Below are 17541 nucleotides of genomic sequence, written 5' to 3'. Positions count from 1 at the left end.
AGCATGATGCTAAACCGGCCTCGCAAACTTGTGGGCACACATATCCATGATCAATGGGTCTCCTCATTAGTTCCCCAACGCTTTGCCTCACATCACACAGGTGGCGTGCTGAGTTATATGGAAGGAGTGATGGTTTGCATTCCAAATGGTGTGATTTTCTCATTTGGTGAAGAAGATGGTTTTGTGGTTTGGTACATGTTACATACGCAATATAGTGTGTGAAGTGTGAGCTTCCCAATCTCTTCTTAAGTTGTGATAATTTGAAGTTGGCCAAAAGACCTCGTCCCATGAGGAATGTATGGATGCATCATGAATCAAGCGTAGTGCATCCCATACTCTCTCAAGTATTCTTGCATATCTTGTATCCATTCATAATTCAATATTTTTGTCGTTTGTGTGTATTTGAATTTCGTTACTTGCTTTCAATTCAATTATAGGTTTTGTTTTCTATCTTAAGCATGCACACCTCAACCCTTTCTTTGCCCCGATCTCAACGTGAAAGACCCTATCTGAAGAAGTAAAACCACATGTGATGTTTGTATCTCTAACTTGATGAAAGCTCATAAGAAAACAAACATGAATACTTTTAACCTATTTCCAAGTGAGCTTAGCGATGCTATCACCCCCCATAGAGAACTAGAGTCAACAAAATATCAAGTATATTATTTTCTAAGAACTTGACATTTGCTTTATTCTCCATTGGATATGTTCTCAAGCCCACTTTCACACTTCCTAACGATGAGTTGCAATTTTTTCCCATCAATGGTTTGGGGGGAAACATGAAGGATGTACTCTTTCAAATGGCTTATTATTGTACACAATGCATTTTTGAGAGTCTTCAAAAGTATTGCCCTTGCTTTGGGGATATTGACATTCAACTTACTACTCATGCAATAGTTTTTTTGTACATTTACAAGCTTTTGCATATATTCTTACGTATTTTCCATTGTAGAATTGACCATAATTGTCCCACAATTGTTTATACATTATTCATGTCTCCCCTTTATGTAAAAGCTTTACCAAATTTGTGCTTCAAGTGTTACGCAAGGTATCCCACAATCCATGTCTAAGCATATCACAAATCCAAGCATGTTTATATTTTTCTCAAGTCAATACTTGAAGATCGGTCACCTTGCAAGTGGTGAAAATGCATAAGTTCTACTATCCACCCTTGATAGTAAAGAATGAAGACATATCCAAGAGAACCATAACTCATGTTTTTTTATGTTTGATTTCTTGAAATGTTATTGGAATGCATACTAAGTTCATAATAAGACTTCAGTTCCCATCTCTCTCAATACATTCTCATCTAGGTTTACCCAGAATTTACTAGATGCTTCTAATCAGGTTTGGAGCAGTTGGAGACGAATAGAGGAAACTAATTTTTATTTGGGGAGAGACCAAACGTTTATTCTATGATGTTGCATTGCTGCATTCAATGAAGACTTATACTAATTTGTGACAATATTCCCTATCGAAGTACTTTATTCTACTACATTAAATATGTCATCTAAATGTTCGTTACCATAACTATCTTTCCCAACTAATTCATCCTATATTTTATCTGTACTCTACAATTAATCTGATTCACTCAGTAGAGTAACTTCATCACAAAATAAAATGTTTCAATCACATAATTTGTTTTAATCATTATTCCAACTAATCCAATGTTCAATCACTGTATAAATGCCAATCAAATTCAACTAATTAAAGAGTATTGAATTGATTATGAAAAAAAGTAACCACAGGAAACAAAGAATATATATAGATAACCAATGGGGTTATTTACAATTATGAAATTCAATAAAGTTATTAATGCCATAAAGTTATCGTAAATAAATAGAAACGAAAATGCGGGTACACTTTGACATGCTACTTATACTAACACCCATATGACTGATTTATGTCCTAAAGTGAATCAATTGTTCATATTCTCACTCTTTTCTGTTAACACTATCATTCCCAAGTATGGAAAACATTCATTTGCTGAACATACATACAACACCCGCGCCCCCCCTCCCAAAAAAAAAAATGAAGAAAGAGAACTATTTTCATGATACAGCGGAAAGCGGTTGAAAATCTTCACTACCATCGTCCTTAAGCTTCGGATTTCCCTTACCAAACTCTTCATCAGCATTTATTTTCACACCAAAAAACTTTTTTGAAAGTGCCTTTGCAAATGACACTACATTTTCCTTTAGTCCTGGTAAGGCATCCTGCTGAGGAAGACAACAAAAAAAAGGTTAAGCACTGTTTTAAGTCAAACTCATACTGGGATGATCTCTGTCAAAGGTACATTTCCATTAGCAACATATCTCGTCTAGAAAAGATGTGTTGACTAGATATTAACATATGAAACCAGAAGATATATTAGCATGTGTACATATTATTGTCTGCCTAGAAAGAGCATAATTTTCATACGAGACAAAATCAAAGAGTTACAATTGTTAAAATATGTATATTGCGAGTTGCGACAAATGAGTATTTCAAAAACAGAAAACAGTTTCTTGGATTTGACACAACAATGCTATAGTTACTTAAAACATCTGTTTCAGGCATTCATTTTCTTCTTTTTGAAATTGCAAATGGCAAAGCTTAGGACCCTAGATACCTTCATTATACTCCTTTTTGCACTTTTTTGTGCCAAGTGTGTGGGGCTCCTGAACATGTTCGTTGATCCTTTGCAGGGGGGCTAGCAGGGCTATTGGTACAAGATAATGGACAAGATTGCATCTAATATGCTCATCCCACTTTCTCATGAACCACAGTTCAATCAAACCTAGCCACCTCAGAAGTGCTGTGTATATGATAAGTGATGCTCTCTACAAGATAATAGCCCAGGCTGCAACTGATAGACACACCTTTCTTTCTCATGAACCCTAATGGAATGATCACGCGTATCCCTTAAGAATCTCAAAACTGACCAATGCGAGTATGTTTTAATCATAAAGTTTGCAACATTTATAGAAATGAATTCAGTTACACACTATCCAAAAAGTGATAATGGGAAGACTTGGAATAGGATGATCTCTTACAGAAACACACAAATTTATATTGACAAACAATGTCTTACAGACTATATCAATGTATATATACAAACAAGTTATCAGGCTCCAGGTTTTTTAAGTTTATAAATACCCATCAATAAAACCCCGGGAAAAAATTTAAATATAATCATCTATGACGATATATAATCAAATACACAAATTTCAAAGCTAAAAAGCAGCTTTAAGAGGACAAACTAAAGAAAACCTGGACAATTCTAAATGAGAACTAACTGCCAAACAAAGAGCTTACCTCTGGAATTATCTGATCTTTCCTTGCAAAGAGCTCTGATGGCCAAACTTTGACCAGCATAGACAGATATTTATTCAGTTTTACCTTATCCTACACCAAGATAACAATACATATGGTCAGTTACCAAAAAGTTGCCCTACTGTAATTACCAAAAAACCGCTAACCTGACAATGTGCAGCAACAAGATCTGCGCCAACCAGAGGTTTTCCTTCTAACACATGTGCCTGAGAAATATTTTTATCCAAAAAATAGATCAGGAAATATCAAAACTATATCAGAAGGTTCTTTTAAACAATAAGAAAATATCCAAACTCAGATCCCACAGCTCAGAATTCCACCCTCTACTTAACACCTCCCTGCACCTTCTGTGATAGTTATTATGGGGGAAAAACTTTGAAATACCCAAGTTCTCTTCTTTTTTTGAGGTTGATTACGGCCATCTGGATAAATAACGAAAACTGTGTTCTATAGTTTCGTACAACTCTAAACTAGAAGTGTTTGCTATGTGACATTAATAGGTTAAGATGCAGAACTATGTGACCAAGTCCCAGTAGAGAAGAATGGCCAACTTAAGCATCAAAACATTTCGAGTAACAAACAGTATCACTTTAACAAAAAAGGCTTTCTTAAAATTGCTTTATTTTATCTACATAAAGCTCAATATAATGTTCATATATTTAACTTATACCTTTGCAACAGCAAAAACACTTGCAACTGTATGCTTCATGCCTGCTTCCTCTCTCCATTTTTGTGCTTTGAAAATGTTCTCCACAGAGCCTAAAAATATACAAAACATAAGTACATAATAATTAGTGGTGAAATCCTCTAAAGGCAATAGCAATCTTTGGGCTTCATCATTACAAACATATCCATGATATTTCAAAAAAATGTAAAATTTTCATCAGTCTACAGAGGCAACTTCACTTGTCTATTAATTTTCAAGAACTTGTTCTCAGAATCTAACAAATCCACACTTATCATACAAGACAGCAAGAACCACATGTAATGTTTCTTCATATGGTCATTGACATAAAATCAATCATCAGTTTTAAATTATATGAAATGAGGTCATTCCATTGCTGTGGTGTTTGTGTATTCTAAATTCAAATTAACCTTACTCCTTCAGAGGTTGGAAGTGCCCATGCATTAACAATGAAAGGTAATATAACTTTGTATTTCTTGAATTCGAGTACGCCAGAAATTTGACTTCGTCAGTAGATTAGTCAGCTAGAATATAATAATCATCACATGATGAGATTACACACTGAAGGAGCTAAAATACTCTAGAAACTATATCAGAGCTTTTTCCAGTTCCACTCTTTTCTGTTGAAATCCATACGAAATCATTGCCATAAGTATTTTTTCTTATATCGTGAATGACACAAAGATATGACAATCCAGAGAGAAAAAGTTAAGAGCAAACCAAAGCTAGCTGCTGTGGAAATCAAAATGTCGAACACAGAAGAGCTAAGCTTAATGCCATTCTCCAGGAATTCTTGTGCCAAATCAAACATCAATTGTAGATCTTCCTTCTCTTTGCAGATCCTACAAGTTGAAGTGGAATTTTCTAAGACAGTTAAACTTCTTTATACTTCAGAATTTCTATACTGCATAGCAGGAATATATTAAATAAACACTAAAAAATATTGCTCAAATAGCATGGACCTTCTGGTTTAGACGTCTCTACACTCTAGACTTCATTTTGCCACAAAAGTAAAATATACATTATTCTATGATAGAGGAAGCATCTTAGTACAGGTCTACATTCTTTACTTGCAAGAGGCAACACCTTATCATAATATCTGCTGTTTGTGTTGTTGGTATCAGGGAATTTTTTAGCATTGTCCTGTAAGCCTTCTTCATGAGGTCTATATCTCGAATTTCTTTTGCATGGCCCTGAGTAACCATCACCAAAGTAGGGAATTGTCTTCAGCTTTGTATATGAAAATTCAGTGTGGCATATTGTGAACTTGTTGTAAAGATATGATGAGCAAAAACATCACAAGAAAGAGCTTAAGAGGATAAAATATCTACCAAAAATTTGTGTGCATTTTCAAGTGTTGGAGAAAGTCCATAGACATTGTGTTCCCAAAGACACTTTAAACCTGCGAAAACCCAAAAAAGTGATTATCAACTTGGTATTCAGATATCATGTGAGAAAAAAAGATCTTCAAATGCAGAAAAATGAATTGAAGAGAGCACAATATCAAAACACATACAATTTAAGATGTGATATTTGTGGATAATATCTACCTAAATCATATGACTTTGTTCGCAAACTTGCCAAAACGGCCAATGAAGATATGTTGTCATTAAAATTTTGTTTAACCCGATTCTTCGAAGATCTCTGCAGAACAAATAAGGCAGCAAATGACTCCCAGAAATTTATAGCCTAGTTAGATGAGGATTACGACTTACATAAACACGATAATCCTGAAGCACTCTAAAGGCCATTCCTGTATCTTGAGGAGATTTGCATTGCTCTAAAATATTTCTTAGTAAAGATACTGGTACTGTTCTCTTCCCCTCCACTTCAGCTCTAAACTTTCCATGAAGTTCCTTGATCTCTTCACTACAATCTGCGGTGTAAGATATATAAAAGCACTCATTATAAAAGAAAATCCTCATCGAGCTTCTTGATTTTCCCAATATAATTTGAAGCATAAATATAATGCATAGAAACAAAGCAGTGATTGTTCTTGAATTTCTCGAGTACAATCTGAGGCATAGAATGCCTAAAAATATTTCTTGAGAACTTTCTTAATTACAATCTGAGCACATAATATATTATATAGAAAAACAGCAATGAAAAGAGCTGTAAACTTTCATGAAGCTCCTTCATTTCTTGATTATAATTTGAAGTTTTCTAATACACAAATGCAATTTTAATTGTAGTTTCTTCATCAACATGACATATAATCATTATACGTAAAAAACAAGTGATCATATAAGCTGTAATCTTTACATATAATTTCTTGATTTCTTCTTGACTATGACTACAAGCAAATAATCAATAAATAAAACCATGCTCTTTCTTCAAGAACATAGATATTCCTATGTATGCAGGCACCTATGAACGCACTGGCAGTAAACTCCAAAGCGTACAAGCATATAGATGGAATCAATATGCCATCCGCAACCAAGCAATACTTGGATTGATTTGTCAAATTTGTTTTTTGGATGTCATGACTTTGCCATTGCTTGGTAGAATTTTTTGCAATAATAAATTGATCAACTCCAACAAGCTATGCTAGAGCAATGGCACAACATACAAAAGCTATCCTGGAGGAAAAAATTTCAGCATGAAGTGCACCCATTACCATGCTTGAGTTGGTGAAACAAGAGCTATATATATATATATATATATATATATAATTCTATATTTATTTTTTACTAGATACTAAGTTCACACAGTGCAGCAAACTTTACAGAAATTAGAAAGTACCTTGTTCCTCAGAAGTTGCTGGAGCATTTGCATAGTGGCGCACTGAAGTCAGGTTTTCAGCACCCAATAGCTGGCCAGAATAAAGCATAAACATCAATCTAACTCCGCACAATAAATGGAATGTAAATGAATAAATTTAAAATGAATTTAACTAACAATCCCACTATGTATACAAAAATGGCTTCCTTCTATACAACATCATGAACCAATTTACGAAAACAACATTGGCAGGCCTCAAAAATCATTCCCATAAACCTTGTAATTCAGTACCCTTATCAAGAATATCATTTACTAGGTCAAAAGATAAAAGGCTTATTGACGACGAACACAAGGGACCATAAATTAGCAAAACAAAACTGCCAATGAACTAGTACCATCAAAAAGGCATGATGGACAAACGTGGCACTTTAGGACTCCTGAACCAATCATTTACCACCTGTACCTTATCTCCAACTGCGTCACAAATACATATAATTCAAGGTCTGATAGTTCAGGATGAACCTGAGCAACAGGGAGAGTCCATCTTCAAGAAACACACGTTCTCATTATCTGAATTGGGTGCACATATTCTCATCATCTATATTAAGTGCACCTTATGGAAGAGAAAACACATGCTGACTTGGCATCATTACTCAAATTATAAATAAAGAAACAAGCTAATGGCATAAATCATAAAACTGGTGAACATAATTCAAGACTTCCATTGCAATTCTGGAAGCTGAAAAACAGTTATTCTGTCCAATATACTGAAACCAAATTGAGCAATAAAGCTTTGGAGGATATTCTGTCTTCTGAAGTAAGCAAATGCAGTCGGATCAAACTAAAATTGGATCAAGCTTAAAATATACTATTGGATCAAACTAAAATCTAGCCATGTATATTATACACTACTATTCCTCCATACCACCGTTTTGTCTACACCAAACAGCCATACCAACTGATCTGGCTCTCCCTTCCCCCCAACCTGGATGTCTTTCGTAATGAGGGAATCCACTTCTGGGCATGTGGATACAATAATAATAGCTAAAATCCGTCCATGCATTGCTAAATGTGCCTCTGAGTCTTCCCCGTGTCCATTCATTCCATAAATTCACCTTTCCACATACACAAAAGGTTCCTCTCTATCGTACAATTTATCCATTAATTAACTTCATCAATGCATACGAAAGAAAATCGTCCCTACTGCGGGTGAGCATAGATCACGTGATTAATGATCTCAGTAACAAACAATAGCAGCGGGTAAACAAAGAAAAGGAAAATTCGAACGACGGAAACAAAGGAAAAAAAGAGGGATCAGGGAGCGGAGCAGAGGTCGCTGTACCTTGTGCATAGATCCATCGACTAGACGAGAAGTAGAGGCTGTGAGAAGATTCCGAGCGAGAACATTCGATTTGGCGATCGCCATGGCCATAGATGGAGAGACAGACAGACAGACAGACAGACAGAGGTTTAGTCTTGTCGGAGACAGAGATCAGCAAAACCCTAAAAAAGTGCAGAGTGAAAGCAGCTTCTGTATGGATGGATGGATGGGCATGACGTGGCATCCACGACCAACAAAAGGTTCCATGGAACACGGCCGCCAACCGAAGAAGAAGACGAAGATCTGGCTGGCCTTTTGCATTGTGCCAATCATATGTCGGTCGGTGTGAACCCGCCCTTGCCCAAGCAAATCAACGGTTTAGTGTCCATCGAAGATTTCTCAAGTCATCACTGGAGTGTGTCGAGACAATTGAATACTACTAGGTCATGAGATGGTGATATTATTGTCTCTCCACCTTTCAAATTAACAATGTTTACGCTTTCGGAAATTCACTTACCATAGTCTAAAACTTTCTAAGGCAATGTCAAAAGCCTTTTGGGATACTTTTTAGCATGGGTGATGATGGAATATCTCATTCTGTCATAGCATTGTGGGGTAAACATGAACATTGACTTCATTATATACTCATTTTAATCATTATTATCGATTACATAGATAGATACTTAACCATATTATCTATGAGAAAACGCCTCCAATTTAGGAACTATGTTTAAAACTTGTGCCACACTACATGCAAAGTAGACCATGACTAAGAGATATAGGACAAAGAGTTGTTGATTCTTCAACTTGTGTATGCATGCTATTCTAGGTGTAACGGTTAACATCCAAAATATAGTCTCCAAGACTTACCAAAAATCAAACCTAGACCACTTCTATTTTTCTTAATCCTGAGTACTAAGCAAGCATACAACAACCAAATGATCATAAATTACAACCATTGACTTGAGAAAAAAAATGTAAAAGATTATGATCATCAATTTTAGCAAGCTCACCCATGAAGGAAAATCAACAACCATACTCTTTGAATGCCAAGTTGTTGTCATTCAAATGCCTCAATCTTCCATTCAAAAGACATCCCAATAATTATCTATTATATTGCATTGCCTTTACCAGGAGGTGCTGTTAGGTTATTATCATTAATCAATAGCGTAATGAACACCTATATTTGAAAGCACTTTAGAAATGCCCCTAACTTAAATTACTATCAATCGTATCACCCACAAATTGATGGCCCCTCATACCGATATACAACGTTTTCAAGTGCAACAAGGATACATATGGACAAACTTCTCTCTGGAGCATGTTAAAGGCAAGAACAATAAATATTGCAGAGGTGGTCTTGATCATGGACATTGCAATTTCACATGTTTTTTACCACCTGTCTCAAAGGATAGTCACACTTAAAACTGGCTTAATATTCCAATAATGTATATATAATACTATTGCGACCATAAAGGGGCCACAAGACAAAGACAAGAAAAGAAATAGGTCTTGATGAATACTATTTTGGCACCAAAAACACAAGAAAAAGGCACCACAAAGTATCATTGACAGTATAACTTTGCCTAAAACATCAGATTTTGGACACTCCAAACAAGTAAACTTTAAAAAAGGTAAAATGACAGAATGTATTTGCTTGTCAATGTCTCTGTTCACATCACTACAAAAAGACTTCTCGCCATAAAAAATACTTGGCATCCTCATTTTATATCACAGATGCTTATCCTTCTGCAATGGCTACGGCATATTGTCAAGCCATGTCATAAGATTGAAAACAAGAGATTTCAATGTAAAAAGGATTTGCAGAAGCTAGATGCACATCTAGAAATTCCTCACTTTCAGAGACAACAGGTAACATCCCACCACCCAACAATAAATAAATGATAAAGAAGCAACATTAATGAAAAAGACCTTAGCGTCACATTAGTATGAGAACTTAAAAATGTAAAAAGGGAACTCAACTTTCTCCTATAAATCAGTACAAAATTGCAAGAATTCCTAATGACAGAAAACTCATACAACCTATTTATTCCTCTTCTTCATCATCACCACCAGATGCCTTCTTGGATGCTGCCTTAAGGTTCCGTCTCTTCACACGTCCAGGTCGACCACCACCGAAGGGGCTTGACAGAGCGAAATCAATGTGCTTCTGTGAATCAACTCTGACCAAGAATGAGGCGACATTCACAACTTGTTTTCCAACCCTGGGAAACCATGATTCACAACCACATCACTGGATGAGCAAGTATAGAACTCACTAAAACCTAGGAGTACATAGAGACCCATAAACTGCGAGCAAATAGAACACCAATAACCACGCAGCCTAAACTAGAAGTCAATAGGGCAACAAAAACTACATGGATCATTTTTTGTGTTTGTGAATACAGGACATCAATAAAGAAACAAGGTACAACACACATCGTTTATCAGCATTCATTAGCAACCAGACATAAAAATGTCCTAGAATAGATGGATATGATGTCACAGCATACTAGAGTAATCTGTTTCTGATAAGTCGAAATAGAGAGCTTGTTTATGCCAATCCCCAAAAACAAAAGTAGTGTTTGTTTCTCCTCAAATCCAACCTGCCTTAGACTATGGCATATGTGCCTCATAATTTAAAACTGAGTACATACAACACCAAAACCGAAGGAGGGAGTAAGTAAATCATTCATCACTAGAAACAAATTATGGTTTACATCAGAACACAGAACAATACGAAATCAGTATTTTTATAGGTTAGTGAAACATATATTATTGAATTATGATAACGAAGGAGAAAATAGAACACTGATAACTAAGAGTAAATAGAAATGGAGAAATAAGGAGTACAGATTTAAAGAAAACTAAAGAGTAAATAGAGAGCCAAAAAACGAGCAGCAATCTGAGAGAATAACACTCACCTTATCAACAATTAGGACTCGAAGAGAGAAAGTGTTAGCAATCACCTGATATGTCGTTGTTTGATGAGAACTCGCGCATGATGAATAGATTTAGCCATGCCCGACTTAAAGACTAAGGTCTGGAGACGGCGCTCCAGGAAATTCTCCACAGTCAAAGCCAAGACATAATCGAGTTTGTTCTGGCTCTCTTCAAGAAGACCATATCGAAACATCCGCCGGAGGAGAGCTTCCCCTTCAAAGATACGCCTTGAATTCTTCTCATCAAGTGTAAGAAGCATCCTTGCATTGTTCCGGATTCGGCTGAGTGCATATTGAACCCTCCAGAGCTCACGCTTGTTGCGAAGCCCATACTCTCCAACGAGCTTTAGCTCGGCATCCAGCCTTTCCTTCTCATATGGCCTTCGTGGCTTCTTGAATGTCTTCCCATCTGCAAGGAACCAGCTTCTAGGTTCTTAAATAGCAAAGAAAGACCCAAAATAGCAACAGACAAAGAACCAACATTTGTGATTTCCACTTTAGATCGATGTCATTTATAACTAATTGGCATGAGATTGAGAACAATAAATTGGAGATACAATAACATCAGTTCTTTAGCAAAGCAAGAAAATATAAGGTCCCCATGAATAACTAACATCAGAATCACGTGAAACAATGACATTTCAGCTTAACTGTAGACTAATAACAAGGGAACTCTAGAAGAGTGATGCAAAGCACTACACAAAAAATGCAAAAGAAATATGAAACATTTAAACCAATTTATATGAAGCCACATATACCAAGGATGCAAATAGCAACAGACATGGTCCTATACCAGTACAAGAACATTATGACTACGTTTTTATGGAGTCAAAATTTCAGCTCAAACTTCTGTCAATTATAAGGGAATAAGATGATGTATGAGAACTACTGCTCGAGACTACATAACAGATTTACGAACCGAACTAGATCCTTGTGACTGTTAGAATGGAGTTTGCTTCCGCTCAGACAATATGTCATCTATGAGGGAGCCACATACATTAAAAGAATCATAAATGAAACTGCACAAAATCAATCCTTCAGCTCAAACCTACACCATTTACCAGGAAACCAGCTGAAGGACAAGATTTATAATCGAAAAATGTGCAACAAAATCAATCATTTCTTCAAAGATCTTTCTATTTCAGTTATAACATATGACTATTTACAAGGCAATCAGAGATGAAAACTGCAGCAGAGTCCTGAAGAATTACTCCTAAAGCCGTCAAATCTTCACAATTCTGTTTACATAAAATCCCCTTCAGCTTCAAACAGATGAGAATCAGGGTTAAGAGTGTGCCAAAATCAGTCCGTTAACCATACATAAGATATTCATGAATCAAACAGTGAATCTGCATCAGTCTCATTTCGACTAAAATATATATGTTATTTACAGGATATTTAGCTGAATATTGAGTGAGTGAATAAGAGATGAAAATCCAACAAGAAAGTATTTCAAGCAGTGTAAGACCTCCGCCACGATATTGAATAATGAGAGAATCAGAGAAGAGAAAGTGATGTAACAAAATTCCAAACTTTGAAGCAGGAAAACAATGCCAGCATGTATGGAGCGTAACGGTACTAATCACCAAATGCAGAGAGAATAAGAAAATAATATTCAAAGCAAATAAGCTGAATAAGAAAAAACTATGGTCTTGATGAAGATGAATTGCAATGAAACCTGAAGAGTCAAATCGAGAAACCTTGAACAGAAAAAGAGAGATCTTGATGAAGAAAACTCCAATGGATTTTGGTGAAAGAAACCAGAGAGAGATGCGAAACAAACAAGCTTTAGCAAAAGAAAACGAAGATCTAGACGAAGATGAGTTGCAATGCATTCTGATGAAAGAAATCGAAATACAGACATGGATAGAGATACAATACAATTAAGCTTGAGTATGGAAAATAAAGGAAATTGATGAGGATTAATACAACGTATTCTTGAATAATGAACCCACGGAAGACTTACAGTTGCGGTAGAAGCTCACGTGCACCATAGCTGCCTGTCAATCGGCTCTCCTTCTGCGGCTTCACCTGTTGGACACAGAGAGGTAGGAAGGGGATTGTCCGCCTGTGAGGAGAGTTTCGAAACCCTAATTTTTTTGTATCAGAGTTTGGTTTCACACTTGTTCCCACCTTTGGGCGTCTTTGGTTGGACACATGTACATACATGTTGATGATGTGAATGATGAATCATGAAACCATTTGCTCGTATCGTGGTGTCCTGACCTGACCTGACCTACCCCACGCTCACCGAAGACCGGCATTACATTGCACTTCGATCGATCATATGTATCCTTCTTCCACGTTGGCCAAACAAATATCGTAATCCTCTCTCAGTGCTTGTGCATGCTCTTTCTATGAGTGATCGAATAGATATCGATGTATCCTTTCCAACACTGCTCGAACCCTAGGCATCCCCATTCCATAAATTTTCATCTGCAAATGATGGCGGGTTCAAATGTTTTATAATGCTTCTTTGGGCAACAGTCTATCTACTACTTTGCATGTGCACTTATGGTATTACATCTCTAGTACTAGTGCTTGAGAGAAAGTGGACAAATTGCTTGTCCTAGTTGGGAGGCTTCTAGTATCAACAAAGCATAATACAAGACTAAGCCTATCTAGTGGGAATGTCCTCGAAGTTCATGAGAAACATGAAGATTCACTAGTAAATCAAGATGCTTGTTCTGAAGCATATTTCGAAAGTAGCCACAAGAATTAGCATTGACTTCCATGCATTTTGTCTACTAATTAATTATATTAAGTTGTATGAGCCAATTACACGTGTCCATCTACATCTTGTGTCATGCATACCTAATAGACATGCACATGCATTGTGAGTACCTTCACTTTTTATCTTGATTATGGAAGCAATTTGGATATATAATTCAAATTGTGGTCTCTCATAACAAGGTGATAAGATAAAATACAGGGACAAAGGGAGATCGATCATTGGCTTCCAAGGTTGCACAGAAATGAAAGAGCGCCTAGGATAAAAAGAAAGACCTCTTTCGGACAAAGCCCACGAGTGTTGAGAAACATTCTTAACTAATCAGTCTAAAGACAATTAAGGGATGATTGATGTCCAATAGTGATCATGAAAATATTCTGAACTAATCGGCTGAGGTTAAACTTCCATGCATGAAACAACGGGTTTTTGTTACAAGAACAGAGCGACACACCAAAATATACCCCTACCTACCTCGTGAGGCATCTAAGGATACAACCCAATTTGTATTAGAGGGGTATGTTGGAAATTGTTGAAATTGGAGGGGCTACTTTGGTAAATATCCAAAAGTTTATGCAGGGGTACTTTGATAATCGTTTTCTGGTAAAAATACAAAACTCCCTTACAAAGGAACAGAGGAATCAGAGAAAATCAGTAGTACTAGCAGTAGAAGAAGAATCAAGACACCAGACCAAGATTGCTTTGGAAAGAGAAGGAATGGGGGAGGAAAGATACCATCCAAGAGCAGAAAGGAAAGAAAAACAGTGGACCTGGAAAACATGTGCATCGCTCGAGGAATCTCAGGGCCTTTTCGCACCGAGAGCTCTTGGAATTCTCTTATTCTATGCTTTGCTCGATCCAAAGAGCCTCAAAAAGCTCTCCTTACTTATGGGGAAATGCGAAAAAATCACCCCTCTATGCGTACGTATGTAGCCACTTTTGTGGCTTTGATGAAAGCTTGTGGAGAGCTAAAAGATGTCGATCGAGGGCATAGTTTGCATGTTGATGTTGTTAACAATGGTCTCCTTGAGGAATCAAATTCGTTTCTTGGTAACACTTTAGTTCATATGTATTCAAAATGTGGCTTGTTTGCAAAAGCACAAGAAGTGTTCGAAACACTTCCTGTGAGGGATGTGGTCTCTTGGACTGCTTTAATAACTGGTATAGATGCTATGTATACTGAAGATGCAATGAAATTCTTTGAATATATGCAATTGGAAGGTGTATCTCCAAATGTTGCCACTTTTATTTGCGTTTTGAAAGTGTGTAGCTCCACCAAAGCGATAGAAAAAGGGCGAGAAATACACATTGATATTGAGAAGAAAGGATATCTTGAAGGAGAGGTCTTCATCGGTAATGCATTAGTGGATATGTATGCTAAATGTGGCTCATTCACAAATGCTGTGAATTTGTTCGAGAAGCTTCCAATTAGAGACAAAGTTTCTTGGACGTCTTTGATCATGGGATATACCAGACAAAGGTATGGAGAGAAAGCCCTGCAGTATTTTGAACAGATGCAAGCAGAAGGGATTTGTCTGGATTCAGTTGCCTATCTTTGCAGTTTGAAAGCTTGTGGTTATAGCACCAGAGTGGAAAGCATAAGAAGCAAATTGCATTCGTTAATTGCATTTAATGGGTTGCTTGAGAAAGACCTTACTGTGGGAAACACACTCATTGACATATATGCTGAGAGTGGATGGCTTGTGGAAGCTCGAGAAGTATTTCGCAGGATTCCAGCTCGAGATTTGATCTCATGGAATGCATTAATTTCTGGATATGGTCAAAAGGAGATTGTTGAGGAAACACACTATTGCTTCCATCAGATGCAGCAAGAGGGAATTCTTCCTGATATCATCACGTTTACATGCTGTCTAAAAGCTTGTCGATGTGCTAGGACCATGGGTAAAGCTATAGAAATTCATGCCAGAGTTGGACCCTTGGAACAAGGGGATGTTATTGGCAATGCTTTAGTAGATATGTATGCAAAATGTGGGTTCTTCACAAAAGCTCAAGAAGTTTTTGATAACCTTCTCATTAGAAATGTGGTTTCTTGGACAGTACTGGCTTTAGGCTACACTAATCATGGGCATGCTAAGGAAGCACTGAACCTCTATAGGCAAATGCAGCCTGAAGGAGTGTGTCCAAATTCAATTACGTATGTTTGTTGCTTGAAAGCATGTGGTATTCTACAAGATTCGATCATGGGTGGAGAAATATATTCGGAAATGAACAGGAAAGGGTCATCAGATAATGACCTTGCTCTCGGAAATGCACTCATCAATATGTATGCCAAGTGTGGCTTGTTTTCAGAAGCTCTGCACTTCCACGAAAAACTTTGTGTTAGAGATATAGGTTCATGGAATGCGCTATTCACAGGTTATGCTTTGCACAAGAAGGCAAGAGAAGCTGTTGACTGTCTTAAATGTATGCAACTCGAAGGCCTTTCTCCTGATTCTACCACTCTTACTTCCATCTTGAAAGCATGTGGTAGTGCTGAAGCTATGAATGAAGGGAGAAATATACATGATGAGATAACAAAGAAAGGGTTGTTCCGAGGGGACCTTGTCATTGGCAATGCATTGATAGACATGTGTGCGAAATGTGGCTTGCTTCAGAAAGCCCAAGAAGTATTCAATGAACTTTCTATAAAAGATGTCGTCTCATGGACTACATTAATTTCAGGTTATGCTAAGGCAGAACATGCCGAGGAAGCGTTGAGTTGTTATGAACGTATGCAAATTGATGGTGTTTTTCCAGATGCCATCACATTTGCTTGTATATTAAAAGCTTGTGGCAACATTGGAGCCATTCATAAGGGTATTGCAACACACTCCGAGATAGCAAGATATGGGTTGTTGGAGAAAGATCTTGTTCTTGGTAATTCATTGATTGAGATGTATGTAAAATGTTTTCGCATTGGAAAAGCGCAAGAAGTGTTTGACATGCTTCCTCTTCAAACCACTTTATCATGGACCGTACTTATTGGGGGATATGTTGAGCGAGGAGAAACTGAATACGTCTTCTATATGCTCGAGAAGATGAGAGAAGAAGGTAAAATTCCTGATGAAGCTACATTTGTTACGATTTTAAGCGCATGCAATCATGGAGGAGGTCAAGTGGATAATGGCGAGTTATACTTTAAGGCCATGATAGAAATCTATGACATTGATCCAACACTCGAACACTATAGTTGTATGGTGGACCTTATATGTCGAGCTGGCCTTTTGGAAAGGGCTATCACTATCATTGAGGAAATGTCAGTTTCTCCTGATCCTATCTTATGGTACATTCTAATGGATGCTTGTCAAAAGTGTGGTAATGTGGACCTTGGCAGAAAAGCTTTTGAGCATGCTTTGTGTTTGGACAAGAAAGATCCTTCTATCTATGCTTGCATGTGTAACATCTATGCAGATGCTTAGTGGTGTAGAGGTGGGTAAACGGGCTTTTGGAAATGGACTACATTACATGGTACATCATGTATCACTTGTTTGTTCCAATACATGCAACGTTTACTCATACATAAACAAGTAATATTTACTCAATATTGATACTACAAGAACATTATCACCCATGAACGATTAAGAACTATTATTAAGGTTGGAACCTTGTACTTGGAACATACTAGCACCTATCTTTAGGCCCCTTGTACTTGGAACCTACTAGCAATTTCTTTCATGTATAACAGCTCATTTCATTTCAACTCAAGAGATTGTCTCATGGATCACATTGGCATCTTAGTAAACCTTAAGGCCTCTCTTTTTTCTCGCCATGTTCTTGGCAATCCTCTTTAATTTATAGAGGGTTCATTCAAATCCTCTTGTGGTCTCAA

The 17541-nt window shown here is 36.9% G+C and overlaps 3 protein-coding genes across 4 annotated transcripts; 1 reads left to right on the top strand and 2 right to left on the bottom strand.

Moving 5' to 3' along the window:
- Positions 1-1743: 1743 nt before the first annotated feature.
- On the bottom strand, positions 1744-8271 carry LOC147865621 (uncharacterized). Of its 2 annotated transcripts, none has more exons than XM_087318476.1 (11): positions 8064-8271; positions 6743-6812; positions 5716-5876; positions 5551-5644; positions 5332-5402; positions 5087-5193; positions 4721-4842; positions 3986-4074; positions 3462-3521; positions 3298-3387; positions 1744-2216 (listed from the first exon to the last, which is right to left on the bottom strand). In XM_087318476.1, the coding sequence occupies exons 1-11, from the start codon at positions 8151-8153 to the stop codon at positions 2052-2054; spliced, it is 1119 nt and encodes a 372-aa protein (XP_087174602.1). In that variant the 5' UTR covers positions 8154-8271; the 3' UTR covers positions 1744-2051. The 2 variants fall into 2 exon arrangements, with proteins under 2 accessions (XP_087174602.1, XP_087174601.1); XM_087318475.1 differs by having other exon boundaries at positions 1744-2219; positions 8064-8270.
- A 1689-nt stretch (positions 8272-9960) lies between these two features.
- Positions 9961-13110, bottom strand: LOC147865620 (small ribosomal subunit protein uS4z-like). Its single transcript, XM_087318474.1, has 3 exons — positions 12951-13110; positions 11012-11393; positions 9961-10267 (listed from the first exon to the last, which is right to left on the bottom strand). The coding sequence occupies exons 1-3, from the start codon at positions 12976-12978 to the stop codon at positions 10090-10092; spliced, it is 588 nt and encodes a 195-aa protein (XP_087174600.1). The 5' UTR covers positions 12979-13110; the 3' UTR covers positions 9961-10089.
- Positions 13111-14363: 1253 nt separating this feature from the next.
- On the top strand, positions 14364-17265 carry LOC147865619 (pentatricopeptide repeat-containing protein At2g03380, mitochondrial-like). The gene has a single exon (XM_087318473.1). It carries the CDS (start codon positions 14492-14494, stop codon positions 17129-17131), a length of 2640 nt encoding a protein of 879 aa, XP_087174599.1. The 5' UTR covers positions 14364-14491; the 3' UTR covers positions 17132-17265.
- Positions 17266-17541: the final 276 nt, after the last annotated feature.

This window comes from Azolla caroliniana, unplaced genomic scaffold, assembly GCF_043228905.1.
Source record: "Azolla caroliniana isolate FFs.n. ecotype wild unplaced genomic scaffold, voAzoCaro1.0.p SCAF_4, whole genome shotgun sequence".
NCBI lineage: Eukaryota > Viridiplantae > Streptophyta > Polypodiopsida > Salviniales > Salviniaceae > Azolla > Azolla caroliniana.
Note: the sequence above shows the minus strand (reverse complement) of the source record. Positions and strands in the feature narration are given on the sequence as shown.